The 25,550-nt window shown below is 30.7% G+C and overlaps 1 protein-coding gene across 1 annotated transcript in view; it reads right to left on the bottom strand.

The window, feature by feature from the left end:
- Positions 1-230: 230 nt before the first annotated feature.
- The window catches only part of LOC127705936 (kinesin-like protein KIF23), a 30,376-nt gene continuing 5,056 nt past the window's right edge, over positions 231-25,550 (bottom strand). Inside the window, exons 4-23 of the mRNA XM_052210301.1 lie at positions 24,988-25,020; positions 23,055-23,160; positions 22,264-22,400; positions 19,673-19,794; positions 19,234-19,401; positions 18,585-18,697; positions 16,589-16,716; positions 15,824-15,929; positions 15,145-15,224; positions 14,384-14,503; positions 13,440-13,548; positions 11,915-11,970; positions 10,571-10,673; positions 9,490-9,698; positions 8,239-8,349; positions 7,230-7,541; positions 6,419-6,509; positions 3,066-3,205; positions 2,367-2,551; positions 231-1,585 (exon numbers count right to left, since the gene is read on the bottom strand). Coding sequence (XP_052066261.1) covers positions 1,549-1,585; positions 2,367-2,551; positions 3,066-3,205; positions 6,419-6,509; positions 7,230-7,541; positions 8,239-8,349; positions 9,490-9,698; positions 10,571-10,673; positions 11,915-11,970; positions 13,440-13,548; positions 14,384-14,503; positions 15,145-15,224; positions 15,824-15,929; positions 16,589-16,716; positions 18,585-18,697; positions 19,234-19,401; positions 19,673-19,794; positions 22,264-22,400; positions 23,055-23,160; positions 24,988-25,020 — 2,466 coding nt within the window. The 3' untranslated portion in view covers positions 231-1,548. The remainder of the gene's footprint in view (positions 1,586-2,366; positions 2,552-3,065; positions 3,206-6,418; positions 6,510-7,229; positions 7,542-8,238; positions 8,350-9,489; positions 9,699-10,570; positions 10,674-11,914; positions 11,971-13,439; positions 13,549-14,383; positions 14,504-15,144; positions 15,225-15,823; positions 15,930-16,588; positions 16,717-18,584; positions 18,698-19,233; positions 19,402-19,672; positions 19,795-22,263; positions 22,401-23,054; positions 23,161-24,987; positions 25,021-25,550) is intronic.

Genomic DNA, 25,550 nt, shown 5'->3' with positions numbered 1-25,550 from the left:
TGGACAGTCAGACATATGGACAATTTTGATAGCATTTCATAAATATTTACCCCCAAAACAACTGGCAATGACCTCAAGTGGTGCAGATCTGGCTCCAATAATGGCACCCTCAAGTGTCAAATGACAAAAGCTCATATGATTGTTAATCAAGTAAAGACTGACCATTCAAAAAAAAATTGCAATTTCCTAAATCTTTACTGAATTTCATCGGTTAAATGAAAACAAACATCTTATATTTACATTTTATTACATATATATTGTATACATAAAATAAAGGTGAAAAAATACTGAATGCAAATATTTACATATATGTACCTGTGATTGAAAGAGGCTCAGATCTGATGATAAATGTATATACATTAAGACAATAGTATAAGAGACAAGATAAGGATATGAGTTGGGATTTTGTATTGAAAATTAGGAAACATTCTTGTTAGTTTCATTTTCACAGGAAGAGTCAAAAGTACAAGATACAAAATAATGAATATGGCCCTTAGAAACAAAAACTTAAAAATAAAATATAAAAACTGAGAGAACAGAAATCATTGTTCAATAAAAAAAAACTTGCTCTTATATATACAAGGAATGATTAACTTTAGAAGCAAACATAACTCAGTATTGCAAAGATAAATAATGATTGAAGCAAACTAGTAGAATATAAAAATATCTTCAGTTAAAATCAAGCAGTAAAAATATCAATTTCACCAATTTTATTTTTATTTGCTTTTTTTCACTTATAAAAATCATCATTATACTAATTTCCATCTTTGGGTTTGTCTTTAGAAACACTTAAAAATCTGCGTATGCTTTAAAATAAAGTAAATAAACTCAGAAGAAAAATGTGGAGAATTGTTATAAATATTACTTATATCACAAAATCTATGACCATAATGTTCTATTTACAAAATTTATACTTACAAAAACTGTACAAAGACAAGGCAAAAGAATAGCACCCATTTAATCATAAGAAAAACCCTGAATATTTTGATATTTCTGATTCTGGAAAAATAATAATGATGTTGACTATCAAGCATAATGTGATCTATTTGTAGTAATGTTCAAATATGTAGATCATTTTCTCATTGTGCTTATCTTAAATGATTATGCTCCAATTCATGCGAAATACGGTGTTCGATTGACCAAGTTTCAATACTTCTTAAATCTACTTAACAAAAAACTTTCAAATTCTTACAAATAATATGTCAAGCAAGGATTTGACACTGAAGAAAAAAATCTTACAACAGACAAATAGTTTGTATCTATAGTATGGTAAATATTTTTCATTGAATTAAGTTTAAAAAATACAATTTTGAATCATGAAAATTTTCTGCACATCACAACTAATGCAACACCATTATCAGTTCAGCAGAAATATATAAAGAACTCGAATGAAATATTTAAACAATAAATGCCCCTTTTTAATTTTCTAATATTACTGTAGACTTGATTTTATAAGAATCATCAAGGCAGTCTTCTACATAATTTTTTTCTTTCACAGACTTTGTATTTGGATATGTTAAGATCACATTCTGTCTATACATCAAATTTCTAAACTCTAGATACTTTTTCTGTTCCTCTACTTCTCCTGTAAATAAAAAAAGTAATTTGAAATCATGTATTTCATAACTTTCAACAACTTCAGATTTTATGACAATTCAATATAAATAGAGGAGATGTCAGGTATATGTCAATTAGACATAACTGATATGTAAGAATAATTTATACTCAATAATGCAGATATCTTATTGAGGAAAGGAAAATATCAGGGCTAACCATGAATTCCACCAGCATTTTCCACAAAATAATCTTATCAATTAAATTCATCTTTATCAAGTTATACAGCATCTCCACATATAGTGAGCTTTTTTTTCCTATAAAGTTTTTTGTGAAAGTGGAAGCAGGAAGAAGAAGAGGAAGTGTTTTAGACCAATTCTTAGTGTTTTTGATGAACAACAACCTTCAGTTTTGCCTGTATGTTTCTTTATATAAAAACTTTCCCTATTACAGCCAAAAGGGAGAATTTGAGCATTACATTTTTTTTCTTTTTGTTTCCCATTTTAAACCCTAGATGTTACAATTTTACAAATAAGGTAAGAATTAAGCCATGTTGTAGTCATGGTAGTGTCGTGTCCGCCTATGAAGCTGAATTTTATCTGTATTAACAATATTTTTTCAATTTGATTAAAAATCTTATTTTCCAAACAAGAGTATTCAAATTCTACTCCAACACAGAATACAAATTTTGCCATCACATAGCCATTTAAAACAGACATCACACCATAAAAGATTATTACTATATGTAGTAATTTTAAGAGCACTTTTTTCAATACCCATGATTTTCCTTCATTTACTGATATAACACTTACTTCCTTGAATGACCTTCAATGGCAATTCCACATCTATCTTCCACATCCGTCCAGTCTCCATCATAGTCAGCAGGCTGTGGACAAGAACTACGTCTCTTTCTACTACCTGGTGATATCTGCTTTAGGGTCTCAACATCATTAAAGACCACGGCAGTTCCTCCACCAGCTGTTGGTAACATGTTTCCCTAAAAATATATGTTCGTAATATTATCAACAACCATCATAACCAATTTGAATAAAATGGATTTATAAAAAACAGTGAAAAATACATCATTACATAGTTTGGAATGAAAGATGATAAAAACTAGTATCACCATGATTTATTGTTTTTGCACCATTAAAGACATTGTTAAGCCATAGAAAGCAACAATGTATGCTCAAGTTTAGTATTATGTCATTCAAAATCCCCAAAATTCTAAATGTAGTGAATGCAAAGAATTGTCTCACTTTACATTGTACATTTTAATACTGAAGTAAAACCAGACATGTCAAATTGGACAAAAACAGTTTCTATTTTTGATATATACACTTTTAAAATATTAAAAGCCAACCATTTACCAGTATTTAGAAAATTAGAGAGGGGATAAGCAGTGACCATTGTTTTAACCTTACTCTCCAGCCATATACCAGTAACTTAAGATCTTATTGGAAACTGCACCTTTAATTTTTTTTAAGGCTGATTTAAAGATTAATATTTACCTTGATAAGTTTTGTTTCTAATTCTCCAGCTGAATCTATATCTTGATGAGTGAGGATATATTTTGTAGCCTCCTTAGTATCCTTTACCTCTAGCTTGGAAACAGATTTCTTCTTCTTAAGTCTTGGTTGTAAAACTGTGCCTGTAGAAAGGTATTTATCTATTAAATTTCAAATTCATAATAACATTTATCATTCATAAAAGGGTAGACTAGTTTGTGAGTATCAACTTAACATATTTTTTTATATACTTGATCTTATGGTTTTATCATGTTTTACATACCATATACTCAGCTGAGAAAATGTGACCTATAGAATGATATTGAATTATTGGTTTGTTCACAATGTGAGATATAAGATGAGTAACCTTCTTTATAAGGCACTGTAAAGGGAAGACTTCTCTTACAGGGACTGTAAAAGAAGGATCTACTGAAAAACTAAAGTCCATTAACGTGAATATCTTTCCATTATTCATGTATGTAAATTTCAGGAGATACTTTTAAACACAATATTGTAAATTCAGACGTAAATGCCAAGTTTTTACTAAGACCTGTTAAAACAGAAATATGTCTCTCCTGTGTAACCTATTTACAAACTTAAACAATAGTTAACTACCAGAAACAATAATCTCAAATCTCACTTTCATGACTTTCATTTCAGGTAACACAACAAGAGGCTCTCAAGAGCCTGAATCGCTCACCTGTAATTTTTTTTGCTTTAATCTTTCATCAATGATTATTTTTGCTTTTTACCGATATGTTCCATTTTAGCCATAGTGTCTATGATTCTTGACGTACAAGGAAATGAAATACAAAATTCATTTGAGAAGATTTTTAAAGTTAAAAAACATAAAACAACTTGTGTAAAATTGTCCTTAAAGGGCAATAACTCCTTAAGGGGTCAATTGACAATTTTGATCATATAAATTTTTTTTGTAGATCTTACTTTGCTGAACATTTTTGCTGTTTACAGTTTCTTTTTATCTTCAATAATATTCAAGATAATAACCAAAAACTGCAAAATTTCCTTAAAACAACCAATTTAGTGTCAGCAACCCAACAATGGGTTGTTCGATTTGTCTGAAAATTTCAGGGCTGATAGATCTTGACCAATTGAACAATTTTACCCCTGCTCTAAAAGCTTTAGATTTGGAGATATAAGCAAAAAACTGCATTTGACCCCTATGTTCTATTTTTAGCCATGGCGGCCATGTTTGTCGATGGATTAAAACTTTGGATACAATTTATAAACTAGATATCCTAAGGAACATTTAGATGAAGTTTGAAGGTATTTGGCCTAGTAGTTTCAGAGGCGAAGATTTTTAAATGTTAGCAAACTTGATGAACAAATTGTGTAAAATTGTCTTTAAAGGGCAATAACTCCTTAAGGGGTCAATTGACAATTTTGGTCATAAAATCTTTTTTGTAGATCTTACTTTGCTGAACATTATTGCTGTTTACAGTTTATATCTATCTATAATAATATTCAAGATAATAACAAAAAACTGCAAAATTTCCTTAAAACTACCAATTTAGTGGCAGCAACCCAACAATGAGTTGTTCGATTCGTCTGAAAATTTAAAGCCTGATAGATCTTGACCAATTAAACAAATTCACCCCCATGTCAGATTTGCTCTAAAAGCTTTAGTTTTTGAGATATAAGCAAAAAACTGCATTTGACCCCTATGTTCTATTTTTAGCCATGGCGGCCATGTTTGTCAATGGATCAAAACTTCGGAAACAATTTATAAACTAGATACCCTAAGGAACATTTAGTTCAAGTTTGAAGTTATTTGCCTTAGTAGTTTCAGAGGAGAAGATTTTTGAAATAGTTTACGACGACCGAAGACGGACGACGACGGACGCCAAGTGATGGCATAAGCTCACATGGGGCCCTTTGGGCCCCGTTGAGCTAAAAATGAGACTGAGTTTACACATTTTTTTTGTAATAATGCATGTTTCAATGAAAGCCATGTTTAAGTCAAATTAATATACTTCATATTCAAAGTAGGCAAACAAAAAATTGCATAAACAATTGCATCCATTAACTTTTGAATTAACAGTATTTGTTCTGATTATATATCTCTATATTCTGTCTTTTATTATTTTTTATTTGTTTTTTTCTGCAAGCTTTTCCTAAGGTGCTGGGACATGCCATATAAATTCCAATGGGAAAATAGTGCAATTAATATATTTTGTTTCAATGAATACAATTATTAAAATAGATACTGATATATCATAGAAAAATTCTGAACATATACCAATTTTTTTTTTTAAATTCAATAAAGCTTTCAATAAAATGTAAAATGTAAAGTTTGCTACAAAACTATATATAGGAACCTAACAAAATGGGAGATAACTCTTACACAGATAAGTGAATTGGAACAGAACAAACAAACTTTAAACAACTCTTGACATTTTCTGAATAATTATTAACAAACACAGCATACAAAATTTCAAACAATACTCACAATCATGTCCTCTAAAAACTAAATATAACACACAGTGTGTATGCTCAAGTTACACTATCAAATTCATTATAAATGTCCCTTTATTGTTTTACTTTTCAACTTTGTGTTTCTTCATAAAAATATAAAATCTTGGCCATCCAATCTTGGTATTACAGTGGCATGTAATTAACATGAATAAATCATAGAAACAATTTTGATTAGATCAAAACTTCAGCTCAACAACATATAACAACAATTTTTCACTATAAGTACATGGGATGAAAATTCTTCAGTCCAATAAATAGTGCCACATGTTTCTGTTTCGATAACTTGCCACTTTGAATTTTGGTTTTTCATTAATGAAAACTTGAATCTGGTCTTCTGATGAAATGACACCAAATTACTTCTCTTGACCATTAAAGTATAATGTAAAAATTTTCATGTCATGCATTTCTCAAGATAAACAGTACATGTCTCTATAAAGTTTCACCTAAAAATGTCCCTTTGAAGTTTCATGTCAAAGTGATTATATTCAATGACAATATTGTTCTTTTTAGAAAAATTTTGACAAAATGTAGTCATTAATGCAAGTAAGCCTAAGTTGTCTATGAAAGAGATGGTTATAGAATTTTCTGGTTTGACACTAAATCATTATGTATATGATAAACTGTATATAGTAAGGTATATAGAATATATCCTCTCTTTAAATATAGATTTTGTAGTTTGACATATCTTTTACTATAGCTATCATACCAGCTTTGCACCATTACTGGTAACATATCTATGTCTGATATTATAATCTGTTACTTTACATTTTTACTATAGCTATCATACCAGCTTTGCACCATTACTGGTAACATATCTATGTCTGATATTATAATCTGTTACTTTACATTGTATTACATACCAAGTTCTACTGATCCTGGTGGTCTGTGATCTAGCCATATCTCAGCATTAGATGACCTTGACCTTCTATGGCGAGGATTATACTGTGGGGTCTGTAATTAAAGACAAAATTATTTTAATCACAAGATCATGTCAAATATATTCTAGATTATTAATCTATGTCAAAGATATTTAAAAAGTGATTTATGATAGCTTGTATTATGTTAGAGAAATAGTTGCCACTGGACATTAAGTATACAACAATCTGTCAATCAACCATATTTTACTTTAGTCAAAATTGTCACTGATAGTTTAATAAACGAGAAGTAAAATATAGGGTCTACTCATGCTTCAACTAATGACAGCCATGTGATACCATAAAATATTGGATTCTAATTGGAAAATGTACAAAATTTACCTACATTGAAGTTGCATTGGACAAGTCAATTAATTACTTTATTATATTTTTGAGTAAAGAAAGTGTTGTGACATTTATTGAGCATTTCAACTTTGAACTTACAACCAGAAGAGTTAGACAAATCTAAATAACATGCTGAAAAATATATCATACAATTGTTCACCTTTCATTGGCATGTTACGAGTTTCTATTGATTTTGTTGTTGACATGGATGGCTAAATGAACACAAACAACAAATCAAAATGGTCATGATGATGTAACCCCCCCCAAAAAAAAGAGTCTTATCTATTTAATAAAGTCAGAATTATTATATATGCCAAATGAACAAGTCAGATGGAAGCACTTTATTAACTAAAAGGAATAAATAATTTTTGGTCGGTGAGTTTAGACTAAGTTTACATCTTTAATGACTTACATTTTTAGGTGTGCCCACTTTGTTCAGTCCATGCATGGACCTAGCAGATGATACTGTTGCAGTCTGGGTCCTTGACCTTGGTGTTGGTACTGGATTCTTTCCAACAGAAGTCATATCAGTCTCTGACCTGGCAGACATGATTTTACCAGGAGTTGTGTATGTCCTTGTCTTTGGTGCAGGGGTACGGAATCGTGCAGTCGGAGTATCACTATCTGTTTCAGTGTTAACTATGTGTTTCAACATATTCAATTTATGTTGTTTCTCATTTATCTGTCCTTCAAGTTCGTTTTCTATTTTGTTCCTTTCTTTTTGCTGTTGACAAAAAAAAAATATTTATAAATCAGGTAGATTCAGTAGCATGTATCGACTTAAAAGAAGAATTAGAAGAACACAAGATTTATATTTGGATCCATGAAAAAAAGCTATTTTGATTCCACATACACCAATTTATGAGAAACAAAATTTAGTTTATAAAACAAGCATGAGGAATTTTGGAAGAAATTTTGATAAAATTCAAAAAAGTCTTGTAAGCATGGACATGTAGTTTACATTATTTTCAAATGTTTTGATCAAGCTAGTATTTTCTTGAATTTTCTTGAATCCTGTCCTTATAAAGACCGTCTGCTCCAACTGAAGATATTCCCTACACCGGATGATGAGCTATAGTCGATAAAGCGCTTTTAAAACACCATGTTGATTTCAATAATACAAGCATCCTTTAACCCTGATCGCCAAAATTTTAGATCACTTTTGAAAAAAAAATAAATTCAGTATCGTATGGTAAACCAAAGATTTTTATCTGCTAATTGTAATGCATATATTAACCACAAACAACATATAAAATATGGACAATACATACAGGTAATCGGCCTTGTATGACTCCCCTGAGTTTAAATTCAGTTGATTCAAAGTTTTACCACTGTCCTGTGAATTTCCAGATGATATGAGTTCACTGTATTTTTTGACAATCATAAATTTAATTTACATATATCTACTTATGAGAACCTACTAGATTTTTCTCCCACTGTTGGTTATTATGTTCAAGGCGATTCCTGAAGTCAGATCTAAGTCGATCCTTCTCTGATTTTTCCTGTCTGATCTTCATATTCTTATCTTGAAGCTAAAAACAAAAAACAAATTGAAAGTCATTCAATCAATTTTGCATCATGACTATTAACAACTACAGGGTCTTAAGGGCATGTGTCGCTCACTTAGGGCTTGTGCATCTTCAACAATGAACACTCTCCAACATTGTAGACTAGAATAGAATTCATGACAAAAATTTCTTTTTCTTTGATCTCCTATTTCTGATCATTTTTCTTTTAAAAGTTTCTATCGATCTACTGTAGTTATTTTTAAATATTAGGCAAAAAAGCAAAAAGTTGGTAAATATTATACATTAAAGGGCAATAACTCTAATAGCGAGTGGTCTGACTATTTAAGCCATGTGTAAGTAATATGTAGATCTTGTCTTACTGGTCATTTTTGTTAATAAAATTTTCTCTCTATCTATTATAGCTTTCAAGATAATAGTCATAAATGAAAAAGAAATAAGGTAAAATTGGTCATTTAAGGGAAATAACTCCTGTAAGAATTTGTCAGACAGTTATGACGTAAATGGACAATAGGTAGAGCTCATCATGTTGAGGATTTCTGTCCATGTCATAATTTCTCTATTTTTAGGTGTAATAACACCAAAACATGCTATGTCTTATCCAGTTTCATACGAAAAAGGGTTGAAAAAAAATATTCCCTTGAATTTGACAGTTGTAGGAAATTAACCCTGTATTTCATTGCAGAAAAAAAATTACTAAGTCATAAATATATGCAAAAAAGCAAAAAGTTGGTAAATATTATACATTGGGTGATTCAAAGCACCATTCTTTTTTCATTTGGTGTTTCTATAAAGTATTTTGGAAACTTGAATTGACATGGTTACTAAAGCTTGTAAACAGGATAAAAAGGGGCGCCAATTTGATTGGTTATTAAACTTCTAGTGATGGTGATTATCTTAAATGATATGTGAAATTTTGACTGTAGTACTGGACTGGATAAAACTTTACTCATGCCAAGTATTTCTTTATTTGTAACAAAGATACATTCTGCACATTTTTTTTTTAAAATGCCAATTTAACAAAGAGTAATAAGAAAAAAACAATGGTGGTATTTCTCCTATAGCAATTTTCAAAATAACATTTACTCAAATGAAGATATAATTTAATTTTATCAAGAAAGAATATTTGTAAGAATGAAAGCCAACCTTTGATTCTAATTCTCTCCTTTCTCTTTCACATTCCTTATACTGTCTGTTAGTCTCATCCTGACGTTTCTCTAATGACCTAAGTCTAGACTCCAGTTTTTGTATATATGATTCACGTTTTTCTAGTACTGATTGCGAGTCATGACTTTTAGCTTTCATCTCATTATATTCTTTCTCAATTTTAACAAGCTGAGCTCTGAACTGATCCTCTGTAAAAAAATAAATTGTAATGAGCTACATTAAATCATAAAACCTAGACCTTTTAAATATTTACTATGGCCATGCATGGCCTTATAATTCTTACTCCTTAAAATAAGGAGAAATAGAAATGAATATCTATATGAGTATAACACTATGAAATGAAACATGCTTCACTGCATATGTCCACTTCAGTGTGATGTGGTTGTATTTTAAAAAGTGTCAAAGAAAGACCATTTCGAAATAGAAAAACATAAATAAAATTTAAGTTGAAAATGTACATGTCGTTCAGTGTATGTTCACTTGTTTTTGTTTTAAAAATATGTCTTTTGATTGAGTTAAGCCATTGCAATTGATATTTTATAGTGTGTCTTTCTATGTTATGAGGTAACACTATTGTTTCAGGTAAGGGTGAAGATTTGCGCCTATTAAAACGTTTAAACCCGCTGCATTTGTTTGCACCTGTTCTAAGTCAGGAATCTGATGTTCAGTGGTTGTTGTTTGTTGATGTGGTTCATAAGTGTTTCTCGTTTTTTATATAGATTAGATCGATGGTTTTCCTGTTTGAATGGTTTTACACTAGTCATTTTTGGGGCCCTTTATAGCTTGCTGTTCGGTGTGAGCCAAGGCTCCGTGTTGAAGGCCGTACTTTGACCTATAATGGTTTACTTTTACAAATTGTGACTTGAATGGAGAGTTGTCTCATTAGCACTCATACCACATCTTCTTATATCTATGTAAGGGTTTAATTTTTTTCACCCAGTATAAAGTTTCTATTTTGTAACAGCAGTTCTTCAATCTTTTTCTTTGATGACTTTTCACTACATACTGGATAATGAGTACATTTTGTACTTTTTCAGTTTGATCATAAACCACTACATACGTTTCCTACTAAAATCTATCATTAGATTTTCTTTAAGTCTGTTTCTCTCATCCAAGTAGTCTGACAGTTGATCTAAAGTATACTCATCTCTACAGTGTAATACCTGAAACAAATACTGATAAATCATCAATTTGAACATATCTGTTTACCAGTCAATATTTAAACATATGTTGCACACAGAAAATCAATAATAACTAGATGAGAAAAAATTCAGCAGAACACACCTAATCAGGATAACTTTAGTCAAGGTTTGATTATAAGGTAAAAAGAAGGCCACTTACAGTATAAAATATGTCTAATATAAAAGTAAGGAGAAGTGGTATGATTGCCAAATGAGACAACTATCCCCAAAGTTCAAATGAAGTATCTAAATATGTTTTCACATACAAAAGGGATAGTTTTTAATGGGTTTCTCCCTCTCCAGAAAACTCATTTAATAAGCAAAAACAATTTTACTTCAGTTTTTTTCTTTCCTTTCAGACACTGAAAGAATAGGATCCTTTACGCAAATGATGTAAACATAAAAATGGCAGACATTGCGAAAATACTTCTTCACGATATATCATATATAGTTTATATACAGTGTATTGATATTGTATATATTATAATATAAATGATGTATCTAGTGTATTGATATCGTATATTATAATATAAATGATGGTGATTTATAGGAATTAACTTGTTTATTTTCACTCTGGAGACTTTTCTGGCCTTTTACTGGACCTTCACTTGAGACTTCCAACTGAAAATTTGCACCTTCATACTAATTGATTAAGCATGTCATATATCAACAATTAACGATTCAGGTGCATAAAAATAACTTCTCGCTACACAATTATTGCAAAATCTGCATCAATCTTCTCGAAGTGTCAATCAGTCATTTTGAAAACAGTGCAATACACATATATTAAGATGCCAAAAAAGTACAACGAAATCGACAGTTCTTAAGAAAATGAAATAATATATAAATTACTATGGGGATACAATTACAGTATAAAATCTTTAAACATCACCAACTTTCAAAACCATTCAAATAGTAAAACAATAATGTTTCTTTACATATATAGATTAGACTGTTTTTTTATATAGATTAGGCCTTTGGTTTTCCCATTTGAATGGTTTTACACTAGTAATTTTTGGGGCCCTTTATAGCTTGCTGTTCGGTGTGAACCAAGGATCTGTGTTGAAGACAGTACTTTGACCTATAATGGTTTACTTTTATAAATTTTGACTTGGATGGAGAGTTGTCTCATTGGCACTCATACCACATCTTCTTATATCTATAAGACTTTTGAAGATACATAAGATATGTTTGTCATTTGTATATTGAGAGTAACCTCTTACCTCTATAGATGGAAAGCTTGGTCCCATACTGTAAGTCATCATAGGTATATAATCTTCTACAAAAAAAGAAGACATAAGCACTACAATATATGGTTACAAAAAACTTATAAAATCTAAAGATATAGGTTTTCCATTATTAAGAATATTTTTTTCAATTTTTGTTAATCAGATTTTCATTAATACGTCTCCTTTTAAAAGGCCATTAAAAGTATCTTGTGTTGTACAGGAAATTGCTGTGACCATGCAACTTTTATTCTTATTTTCAGTATAATTGTTCCTTTGTGTTTAATATATCTCACTATATATTCATATAATTCAATATCCCCCTCCCCCATTTCTTAAAACAAACTTCCACTACCTTCATCCAAGTAGGTCTCCCTTACAGAACCTACCTATCCTATCAATTGTTAATTTGTTTTCCCCCTGAATATACATGATATATATGCCAGTGGACATAAAGCAAGGAAGAATCATTCAATCAATCAATCTAAATATATACAAAACCTTAAATTTACTTTGACAACATATACTGTATATGTGGAAATTTTGAAAGGGGGTTATTTTGGCAATCACATGAAAGGTGTGAAAAAATATCACTCACTCGGAAAATAATTCAGAAAACAATAACATTATAGGATTGGTGTGAATTTCTAACTTATTGTTCACAAGAGCAAATTTAAGCATGCATGAAATGTTTACGCATTGAAATAACAAAACAATAAAACAAACCAAAGAAAAACAAACCTGAAAATATCCATATTTACAGTAAATAATTCAGTGTTGGAAAATATCTCTAGCTAACTCAATCATGGCTATGTGTAACCTAAAACTTATTTGTCTCAATCAGAAAAGACCTTCCCTGACCTCTTTTTAAATACAAAAAAAATATTTATTTCCTTATTATAAAAAGTTTTGAATTACAAATGTATAATGATGTTTTTCATCATCTCTAATCTCTTTTTTATAGGAATTGATAACTTTTTCCATATTCATATATATATCTATTTCAAAGTTCTTTTTTTAATAATATATTTTGAATGCATATCATATTTTTTTATTTGTCCAGATAAATGCATATTGTATGCATATTAAAATTTCTTAGGGACAAGAAACGTTTTTAAAGGCTTAGGTTGAGTCTCAACATTTTTTTACAAAGTAGATAAACATGTTCTTTTTATATTATTTTATATAGTCTTAATTTTATATATATAATGGAAGGGGAGCAGGATACAAGCCCCCTGGATAAAGGCCGCCTAGGACAGGGTCTTATCTCCGTGAGGCTTTTGTTCCACACCCACAATGATGGTAATTAGATAAATAAGACACCAAACCATTTATCATAACTTTTATGAATTTCATTGGTATAGGTGAACAAGAAATTAAAGAGTTAAATTTAATTTGCTAAAACCTCAATTAAAGTAGCATAGAAAATTACAAATTCCTCTATTCCTGCAAATTGGTACCCACAAAAATAAATTCACAGTATGTTAGCACCTTTTTTAAGAGTGATAAATTAAAGACTTACCTATAACAGGAGGTTTCTTTATCATTGGAGTTTCTAATATTTCAAACTTAACCTGTTGTGACTTGGTAACCAAGACTTCCTGGGTCATCTCAGCAAACTTCATCACATGCTGAAATAAGTAATGAAATAAACAAATTATTTTCTTCCCATTTGTTGAATCTTATTTATTACTCTGTCTGACCAAATTGTTTGCAAGGTAGTGTCTGACCTAACCTTTTCAGAGATTTCATTGTTTTAAATGTACCAATTAGAAATTGTTGTTAAAGCCAGATCTTGGTTAACTCTGCTTTAATTCATTCACAACTTATTAGACATAAAAAGTTTGACATATTACATGGATGCTTGGATGCATGGATACCAATAATTTTTTCTGAGCTCTGGATCTAAATGCAATATTCTATATAAAGGTCAGTGGTACACAACTTATGTTATGGTAACCCAAACATTTATGAACTGTGTTGTACTGTGTAGATGTTTGTGAGAAATATGATGTATCATCAAACACTTTCAGAAATAGACGAATTGTAGTAAAACTATAGGTCAGAAATGTATTATACAGCCGACCAAAGAGGTGTATATGGACATGGGACATTGAAGGTATTCAATAAATTTTGTTGCAGTGAACTAAAAGCAGTGCTATCACATTTTAAAGCTTTCATGGGAAAAATATTTGCTTAGCATGGCTCTCAAAACATTTTTTAAATTCTTTGTAGGGAGGATCAACAACTCAAATAATAAAATTCCCTAGCTAATTATCTAACTTTGTATATCATTCCAACTAGAGGTGGCAGAGGTGGTGTGCAGGGTGAAGGGCACTTATCCTCATAACCCACCAATATACCTTGAATTACCCTAAATACACCAAAATCCAAACTAATAAATGTGCAGTATGACAGATCATGTCCAAGTCTATTTTCTATCAAAGTATTATATGTTTTACTTACAATGGTTTCATCATACTCGATAGCTTTAGGATTGACACATACAACCATTCTTACTTTACCATCACCATCAAAATAGTTCTTAAATAAGTGGGTCAACTTGGAATCTCGATATGGGACAAGCTGAAAAAAAAAATCTTATTTGAAATTTCTGTATTTCATAATTCTATAAGTATTCAGTTATGCAATAATAACAAACAGAGATATGTTAGGATTACAGACAAAAAAAGGCATCTGATTGCATAGCTAACAGGCCTTAGATATATTAGAGATAATTTTTCTATCTCAAGCAAGTAGTATGATATGAAAAATTATCACACAAAAAGATCAAAGGAAAAACACAACAAAAAGCAATAATTATCTATACATAGCTACTTTATTCCTTATTGTACTAACCAAAATGGCATTATATTTTATTGAAAATTGAGTTGTATAGCTAGGTTTTGATATGACATAATTTGAGTTTGAGTTATTTCCCTCGGCTGCCATGTTGGAAGTGCAACTGGTTGATTTCCTTATTTGACTAAACAAATTGAAACATATAGTAAAAGTCTGAGGAGAAACCCTTACTAGATCATAGTGAAGAATTATGCAAGGCTTACAAAAAATTAAAACTGAGTAAATAACTTTTTCATAACTCAAACATGGCAAACAAAAGGGAGATAACTCGAGCTCAAATTGTGTCAATCCAAAACCATATAAACTGTTCTTTCAAATCATTAAAAGCAATGCAAAAGCTTTAAAACTTGATGTTTGACACTTACTTTGCCAAGGCCAGTTTTCTGATTTTCTCGTAACAATTCTATACAATTCCTTAGTACCATAAGTGACTGGTTAATATTTCCTGAAAAAATATTTTGTCATGTAATTATGAAAGTTTTAAACAAAGATTAAATAAAGGAAAAGAGAGTAACTTATCTTGTATTCTATGGGTTATCTCTTATCATTTATTTACAACAGTCCATATCTTATACATTTCTATTGATAATAAAGATGTCAAACATTTTTCTTGGTATGTGTTAACAATGATATCAAAAGAACAATTTTGGTATCCTGGAGCAGTTACAAAAAAAAAAGAACACTCAAATTTATAACTGGAAATATGAATATGCTTGTAATTAGTTGCTGCTTCAATGAAGACTTAATTTTTGCCAGAATACAATAGTATCTAGCTTTCTCCATTAATAAAACTGGAAGCCATGATATAGCCAAGAATGCTGAAAGGGGTGTTACCCCACAACAATCAATCATTTAATCCTGAAAGGGGTGTTACCCCACAACAACCAATCATTTAATCCTGAAAGGGGTGTTACCCCACAACAACCAATCATTTAATCCTGAAAAGGGTGTTACCCCACAACAACCAAACATTTAATCTAGTATTCCTGTTTGATAAATGTGAGCATGACTGTAATGTTATTTCTAGAAGTCATCTTTTATTACCAGCTTCCTTCATTCTGTCTCCTGTGTTCTTAGTTCTGTGAGATCTTTCACTTCCAGCTAAGTCTACAAGTGACAACTGACTAATACATATGTTTTTTTCTTGATCCTGTAATGACAAAGGAAAGGTATGAAATTTGATGTCAATTTAATTCTTTTTCATAATTTTACAAATTTTAGTGCAAATGATAACAAAGAGCGTTACGCAAACTGGAAAAACTTCAAGAAAGAAGCAAGCAAATAATTAACTGCTATAATCTTTAATATCTAAGGTCTATCAAAAAGTTCTTTATTACTTTTTATGTTGATAGGTTATGGTGAAAAATAACATCACAAGCATTGACTATTGTTACTTTATCAAAATATTTGTCAAATGAACCACCAAATTTATCAATAATTCCTAGACCTCCTTTCTGGTCATTTTTAAATGCCTGGCTATCATTTTGGAATGCAATGTGATAAACTCATAGTGGTCTTTTAAATTTGAAATTTTTATTATGAGTCTCCTAATATTTGAATTAAAACAAGAATAATTGACCATATGACACATTGCCCAACTCACAGTTATATTTCTATGTTCTGTGAACTGTGAAATCTGCATAAAAACCCTAATTTTGCATATATTTAAAAAAAGTTCACACCACAGTGAACATGTGTACTCATTTTAAGTTCATGTGGCTATAAATGTATGGTAAACTACCTTTAATCAAAACTTTAAAACGTGAAAAACCCCCAATGAAACACTGACTTTATATATGACAAAGATACCTGAACTTGTGCTATCATATCTGTATTGGCATCTAAAGGAGCCTGGACTAGCCTAATATTAAATATACTATGGCTTCTACTTGATTCAGCATTTAATGCTGTGTGGGCTACTTTACGTCTTTTCTGACCTGCAACAAAGGACAATATTTCACACTTGTATCAATTGAATGGGAAAGTTCAAATATTTTAGTTCTTGATATTCAACTAATAATTATTTAAGATAAACGACATTATCTTCTAGTTTTAAAACTCTATACGTTTACTAAAATTTTACATGTATTTATAGAATTTTTACACCATAAAGTATAATATACTATTTTCCTCTCAACATATGGAACTAATTGATAACCACATTGAATTTAAAAACACATTTTTAGCTAACATCTGAAAAGCTAATATTCTCTTTGCTGGACTCAGTCAACAACAAAAAAAGAGAGTTTACAATAAAATAGGAAATACATTTAATTTAAATTGTCTCCCATTCGATAGTCGGTAACAAGATTACTAATGTGAACAAATATTGTAATTGAGAGGTAAAAAGCTTTGGTTACTAGTAGTTTAATTAATGTAATTCAAATATTCCCTTTCATTCACTTTTTAAATTTTCCTATGTATTTTTAGCTTACTGTTTTGTCTGTGTTTGTCTATTTTAATTTTTGTTCAGTATATGTACTGTTTGTGTCTTGTTAACCCTTTCAACGCTACACAAAAAAATAGAAAAATGGCTGCTGCTGCTGCATTTTTTTTTGTGTTCATTCATTAGAACAGTATATTCCTTTTCAGACTGCTGTATCTTTTTTATTATTAGAGATACAGACAAAGTTAGTGCATGAAAAATGCTCAGGAGAGCATGAACTGTAATGTTATTTAATTATTTTAGTAAAATTTTCATCAAGCTACCTGCATTTTCAGGTAATTAACAGGTAAAAGGTGTAAATTATTGTATTTGTGTTGAATTTTGAATAAAAACAACTTTTAATTTTTATTTATTTTGTTGTTTTATCTGCCATATAATAAAGAAGACACCAGTTGCTCGATTCCGTAGCGTATTTGCACCATACACAACGTATAATGTAAACGTGGCGCAAATAAGTGGCTCCGTCCTCAAAATTTTCAGTCAACCTCCGCCCCCCCCCCCCCCCCTTTTTCTACGACTCGTAAAGATCGACTGAATCATATTTCCCACACGAATTGAATGTAATTAACACATTGAGATAATGGGAAACCTTTTAACAATTCCTCGTCAGTTTTGCCATAGAAATGCTGAAATATTTCCATATTTACAGCGTCTTTTTCGATTTCCACCATTTGCATAAATTGTCATAATATTTTTTTTTTTTTCTTCTACTGCATGCTTTTACCATTAAAATTCCAGCGGTTTCAAGCGCAAACGGGACCTTGTATATACTCGATTCATACGAGCAAAAATTAGAGTGGACCTGAATGAAAACCGAATGGTTACGAGTCTCTATGAAAAATCCATCGTCATCGCGACATATGCCGCGAACAGCAGTGGCGGGTGGCGTACGTCATCGCGGCATATGCCATGTATAGCGTTGAAAGGGTTAATAGTAGTTACCTGTATGTTGATAATTACATTTAAACATTATAGATTTATTTCATTCATAAATCGATGAGTGATTAGCGTTATAGTATTAGACAGAATGTAGCAATTAATCCTGACTTGGTATATGATTGAGTTTAATTGGATTTATACATTTCAAATATATACACTTTAATAGAATTGGTTGTGTTCTGATAGAACAGAGCCAGTTTATGGTATTTCATACATGTACTTTCCTTAAATAAATTAAGAGTTATATCCCTTTGTACACCGTATTGACTATGTATTTATGTTTTGTTATTTGTGTACTTTCAGGGTTATTTGTTTATGTCTTCTTAAACAAACATCTCTAAATTTGACGAATTACTTTATTCCGTCCAAGAACCCTGTTACAATTATATCAACAAAGACAAATGTTTCTTTTGTCATTACCTTTATACAGAACTTCAAAAGCTTCTTGTGGACTTTTAATCTCTACTTCTACACAGTTCATTACATACATGTTATCATTAGAATCAGTACGTAAAATCTTTGATTGGGGTGGTCTGAAATAAAAATCTTTATTGATTACGACAAAAAGGTATAAACTTCAACGAAATTTTCTGTGTAAAAGTTTCTTCAATAATGTAAACAGACGCATTTTAAATGTCTGGTTTAATAATCGACTTTAAATTTACAATGATGAACTAAGCATATGGTTTTTATTTCAATCATGTTAACTTTGCAAAGAATTATAACATTATGTTGAAAGAGTGTAGCTTCTAAAAAATAAGTTGTGAGTTAGGACCAATCAATCAATAAAACCTACACAATAATTTGTTTTTCATTCTGTCTTTCATGCGACATTAATAATTCATGCAATGCATGAAATTGAAGCTTTGAGTCATCAAATTTTTAATTACCAACGAATTGGAAGAACTCTGTAAAGTATTTATTTTAATTAAATATAATTTCTACAGTTCCTTGAAAGATAATAAACTTTCCTACTCTATGTACTGGTTTATACTTGTTAAAATCAAATAATAAACAATATGGAATAAATGCAGTTGATACACATATGACATGAGAATAGAACAAATACTTGTATCCTGTTATAGGGTCATGTGGTAGTTCCTCCAACAGATCGTAAACATAGTTGTTATAGATTTCTATGTAAGACACAAAAACAGCATAGATATTTCCCTCATCAATATCCTCTACACGAGTTGGATCACTCATCCGTCCATGCTCTCCAAATTCTCCATGGTTCCTGAAGAAGAAAAATACTTCAAATGTAAAAGAGGTTTTCTAATTTAAAAGTTTTGAGCAGTTAAATCAAGATATTTCTACTAAACAATGTATGTAAGATTTGAGAAAACATGGTCTGTAACAAAAAGTCAAGTTTTCAAGATGCAAAATTTTAGGAAAAATTAAACGCCTATAAAAAAGCTTCTATATGAAGAAACATCTACATACACAGATGGATTACATTTTTTTGTAACTCCACAAATCTGGTATTTCAATGTCTATGATATCCATACCTGCCCCTCCCTGGAGTTTTGGGAGTTGTCAACCCTGGAAGTATCTCCCTTCTTTGTCTCTCCATCATGGCATCAGCATCTGTCTGTATTTCAAAACCATTCATCCTGTCTGGTTTGAAAACCTGGAAAAAGCATAATTTATTTATCTTAAAATATTCTGCACCAAGGTTCAATCTTAATCACAGTCAAAAATTCAAATATGAACATCTTTTATAAATATAAATATACATTGTATATATAACAGTGTTGTAGAGAAAAATATCAAACTTTGTGTCATTCATGATAATGGTGACCATGGTAATATTCAGATAAGCTTCATTATTTAAGCCAAATCAGCATTGGAAGTGTTATTGTGCATGGGGTGTCAATTTCAGCTATTTTCTGGTACCCTTAAAGCAGTATTTATTTATATATGTTCACATATTAACAAATTTGGTGTTCTTTGATGGATCCTGAATGTCAGCTAAGGTCATTAGTTGAAAATATGAAAAGAGACCATCTAAACAATGTCAAATAAATTATTTAAAAAATTTTATAATTTTTTTTTCCTTATTACATTTTAGTGCACCTTTGATAAATTAGTGATGTAATGATTGGCTAAACTTTGTCACATTGTGACCTCCTATGGATCTGTAGGGGGTCAGTAGATTTCATAAGTGTATTATGACATCCTGCCTACTATTATTGTTATTGCATCACATGTACATACCGTTCGCTACTTACCCCCTACAAATCCATAGAGGGTTCGTAAAATCCATAAGAGATTCAACCTTCTGCCTCACCACCTATGGATTTTATTGACTCTCACTGGTTCCTTATTCATGCATCAATGTGGACCTGATTTGCTTGAATCATTTTTGGATTTCTGATTCAAACTTTATCTGTAAACCTTGTCAGCCATCAATTTGAGAAATTGTTAATCCACAATTTTTTGCTCTAATATCACAAGGTGTATTGTTGAAAATATTTCTGATCAGTGTATGTACTGACATCAACCAAAGATGGCCAAAGCTAGTACTGTAATACTTATTACTATAAGTTATATGGTTTGATACTGACCTGGTTCTGAGAATTTTAAAAATGATATACACAATGAATAATGCATAGTGAGGTAATTAAAAATAATTGGCAAGGTGAACAAAATTACACTGAAGCACTAAACCATACACCACCAAAAAGGCAAAACAGACTAAAAACTACTCAAAACAACAATATCAGCTAGAACTTGGTGATCTTGTGATCGCAAATGTTCTTGACCATAGCTATGTGCAGCAACCAAAATAAGTGCTGTTGATTTGCAAATGTCAAATCAGCAGAAACCAAACTCAATCTGTATTGGTCCATGAGATTGTAGAAAAAAAAATCAAAAGTGTGGACTAAAAGAGCCTTTAAAGTTTAAATTATTACAGTTTTGAAAATTATTTAAAATGATATAGTCATGTGATACTTTTATTTATCATTATAGGGATATAACTGTATTTTGGTAAAATTCATTTTATAGTCTTTGAAATTGTGTGAAAATTTTATGGTGTAGTAAAGTTTTGTTTATAAATTATCAATTGAAGACCACAAGAGTGACAGACAAATATAAGGATCTCTATAGACCCCTGATTTTGTTAACAGAGCTATAAATGTTAAATTTGCTCCAAATTTTGAAATCAGTGTCATACTCACCATTTTTACAGCCAACTTGTTACCCTAATTATAATTGAGTGTTTAAATATTTAACTGTCAAACCTAATTTGACTGCAAAAAAGAAATTGTCTTTGGGTACAGTGCAATTATTTTTGAAAGAGTAGACGTTTTTTGTTTTGTTTTAGTCAGTTCCCAGTTTTAACAACCAATCTGCAAAAAGGGCTTTTGCAATTTAAACTTATACATGTATGGTATCTTACAAGGGACAAAACACAGCCCTTGTAATGACTTTTAAGGGTAAATATCCTTTGGAGACTGAAACAGCACTGATCATTGATTGCTTCTATAAATAGCTTCTCAAATCAAAAATTACCTCTCCTCAGCATCATTCAATCTAATTAAAAAACAGATCCTGTGTTTAAGCTTTGCTTACAAGGATCTGAAAACACTTCGTTTTACTTTCTGTTTTGGTAATTATTACATTGATCAGCCAATGAAATTTCAGCCTTTAAATTTGTGAAGGTGTGCATTTATCTTACAAAACCAGAGGATCCCAAAAAGTCTTTCAAACAAAAAAGTAGAATGGAGTGTTTTTAGATCCTTGTAAGCAAAGCTTAAACACAGGATCTGTATTTTTAATCAGATTGGGAAAAAAACTACATACACTTAGTCAATAATTCAACTAGATCATGGTTTAAGTGGATTATATAAAAATAAGGAGATATGGTGTAATTTCCAATGAGAACTATTCACCAAATCATGTGGATCTTAGTATACTAGTCAACCATGTCTAAAAATATTGAAGCTTTGGAATCTACTACAATTGTACATTATAATTAATAAAATAACTCTGCTCTTACATAGACATGACAGATGTATTAATTTAACATAAGAGCTGTTTAAGAAACATTTGCATTATGGAAACTATAAATGATCTTCAGTATTTTTTTTCTTACATATTTCTTAGCCTGTAAACCACTTATACTGTTAAACAATACATCTAGACATCTTGGCATCAATCCTTGATCATCTGGGGTACCAGTCATTGTATATGTTTTACCAGAGGATGTGATTCCATAGGTGAACAGCAAACCTGTAAAATTTCAAATGGAGTTTTAGCTATGATTCTGAGACTACAAATCATTTTTAAGCAAGAATGACAGAACTCTAAATAAGTTTGTATTGTTGCAGCCTCTCTGTGACTACAGTGTTTACTAGGTCACTAGATATGTGAGGAAAACTAACCTATTTAATTATAAAATTGCTATACTGTAGTAAACATCTCCTGTCACTTTGTAACTGTGCACTATAATTGTCTGAAAGGAAGACTGCAGAACAACAGCAGATACTAAGAGCATGATAAAGCATTAATAGATTTTCCTTAAAAAACTGAATGATATAGATATGAGCATTGTACTGACTACCAGAATATGATCACACTCAATGAGATGCATACATCCAGTAATAGACAAATTTGACAAATTATACGAAAATACGGTCGGCTATCAGTCAAAAGCGCAAGAAATTTCTTCAGCAACATTACAACGGTATGACCTCTCGAGGTCACATCCGATATAAAAATGCATATGCACCCAAATATTTTCCTTAAAATGTTTGAGCTCCGAATAAATGCTATTAGTGTTAGGCAAAGAGGAAGTTAATGAGTAATAGATGTTAAAATGTATCACACAGTTTAAGCCCCTTTCCCCTACCCAAACTAAAACGCTTAATTTCACAGTATCCCTACCATTTTTCCCTTTAATGAGATCTTCCATCAAAGGCATGGCAACATAGTCATAGACTGCCTTCTGTGAGGTATATTCATCAAAGACATACTGAAACTGGTATTGTAACTGAAACAAAATAATAATTTTATAACTGACGATAGTTAATTGTCATAATGATACTATTACTATTATTATGATATAAGATATACTCACATGTATAACTATAAGGCCTGAAGAACACTATCTGCCAGAATGGATTTCATAAATTTTCGGCATTTAGATTTTGTAGTTAAACCATTACAGGTAGCTGGTTTTGGCAATTTATCATTTTATCCAAGCCTTTTGCTTTGATCATTTTTAAGAAAATCACTTTGAATAAGTTTAAATTTTGCAGTTGTGCATAAAAGAGAAGACTTAGTTGTATAACTTGTGTAAGATTTATTTGTCAAGTATTATTAAAACAATAAAGTATGTTAAAACTAGTTGTGCATTAATCAATTATATCATCATTTGTGTGTGACAGCTGGTCCATTAGTATCTTGCTGGGGAAATCAAAATTTTAAATCAACATCACCAAGATTTAAAAGAAACACAAATTTTGGGTTGCTATTTTCATTTTCCTTTGTTCATAGATGCCAACCCCCTTTTGTTGCAATCAGTAAAAAAGAATTAAAATTTTCGTTATTTGTGATCTTCTCAGTAATAAATTTTTTCATAAAATTTAATCATACTAAATCATACTAACAACTAGGTACACAGTGACAAATGACTTCCTTTATTTATGACAACTACGACCCAAAGTTGATGAGCAAGTTAGGAACACTGACCATCATGCTGATGTAAGTCTGTTCACAATATTTGCAAAAGGCATAATCATTGATAATGATCCGGTTTCAGATTTTGTAATCCTGAGTTTTCTTTCCTTACTGCAGAAATTCATTGTTCCATCAGACACCGTAAAATTGAAAACAAAGACTTGCTGCATTCATTAAGTATTTGGAATCAAACAGGAAATGGATAGATCGATTTCTACTTTATATAATCCTGATAAACCTGAAAGAATGTTATAGTCCGAAATGCTCAAGCGCTTTTTGTTACACAATTATAACCAAAGATGAGGCATCTCAATGATCAAAACGATATCTAAACAGGGAACTGTTCGGGAACAGTAATGAAGGAAAAGCTGTATATGTTAATGGTTAACACCGTAATTTTGGTCCAAAATTCATAACAATTAAGGAAAAATGCTAAAGGTTGGCATCTATGTTTGTTGTGTGTAAAAATATCACTAGTTGTAGTGGACTATTCATTAGGCCAATCAAAAAATATAGGTCTGTTTACGGTTACCCGACCGACCCTACTTTTGAGCGCCGACCCTAAGTCATTTTATTTCCGTCGTAAAGTGAAAAATAAACTGAACTCGTGTCAAAAGCGAAGTTAGTGTTGCAAATAATATAAATCAATTACCTGATACATCCCAATGTTCACAATCGTGAATATGACAGATGTTTTCAGAAAATTCGCAACTGGTGTGATGAAATAAACACTTTGCCGCCATTTTTTTCCAACCAATTACCAAGGGAAATAATCCAATCATTAAAAATACGGGTAAACTCTGCCCATGATCAACTCGGACCACGACAAGACAAAACGGCATGACTCAAAATCATGTCACAAATAAAATGAAAAAATAAAATAAATTGGAAATACCGACCTACCTACCCTATTTTTTAAAAGTATGTAACCTTTAACAGACATATTTTTTTTTTTTGCCTTACTCGTGATTATTGCCCGTTTCTATGAACAGTGAAACAACGAATTGTAAATATCTTCAAATACATGTATATAATGAATTTACCTTCCTTTGTATCATTGCTATACAGATTTTTTCTAGTTATTCTAAAATGTCTGTATGTGAATGAATATATGTTTTTATATAAAGAAAATTCATACCTCTTTAACTTGTCCGTTTCTTGCAATTGCATTCTGAAAGTGCAAAAAGTTATGATTAAAGAAAATTCATTTCTTACAGATATTTAGTAAAAACTGCTGTGAAGTTTTCGCCTTTTTATCTATTGAACACCTGCAGGCCAAAATAGCTTACTTTATAACCATGTCATTTATTATAGACCCTTTGCATTAAATTATTTTTTTTAAAGTATTTTTCTGTCCTTAGCATAACTCATTGAAACATTACCCAAATGTGATGCATGGAATATTTTTCTTAATTTGACATAAAATATCCTGCCATGCTGCTGTTTTGTTTGAATACTTGTATAGTAAACAAATAATGCAGGTCACTTCACACCAAACAGCAGTTTATACTTGTATAGTAAACAAATAATGCAGGTCACTTCACACCAAACAGCAGTTTATACTTGTATAGTAAACAAATAATGCAGGTCACTTCACACCAAACAGCAGTTTATACTTGTATAGTAAACAAATAATGCAGGTCACTTCACACCAAACAGCAGTTTATACTTGTATAGTAAACAAATAATGCAGGTCACTTC

The sequence above is a fragment of the Mytilus californianus genome, unplaced genomic scaffold, assembly GCF_021869535.1.
Source record: "Mytilus californianus isolate M0D057914Y unplaced genomic scaffold, xbMytCali1.0.p SCAF_6, whole genome shotgun sequence".
In the NCBI taxonomy this organism is placed as follows: domain Eukaryota; kingdom Metazoa; phylum Mollusca; class Bivalvia; order Mytilida; family Mytilidae; genus Mytilus; species Mytilus californianus.
The sequence above is the reverse complement of the archived record's forward strand: the minus strand, read 5'-3'. Positions and strand labels throughout refer to the sequence as shown.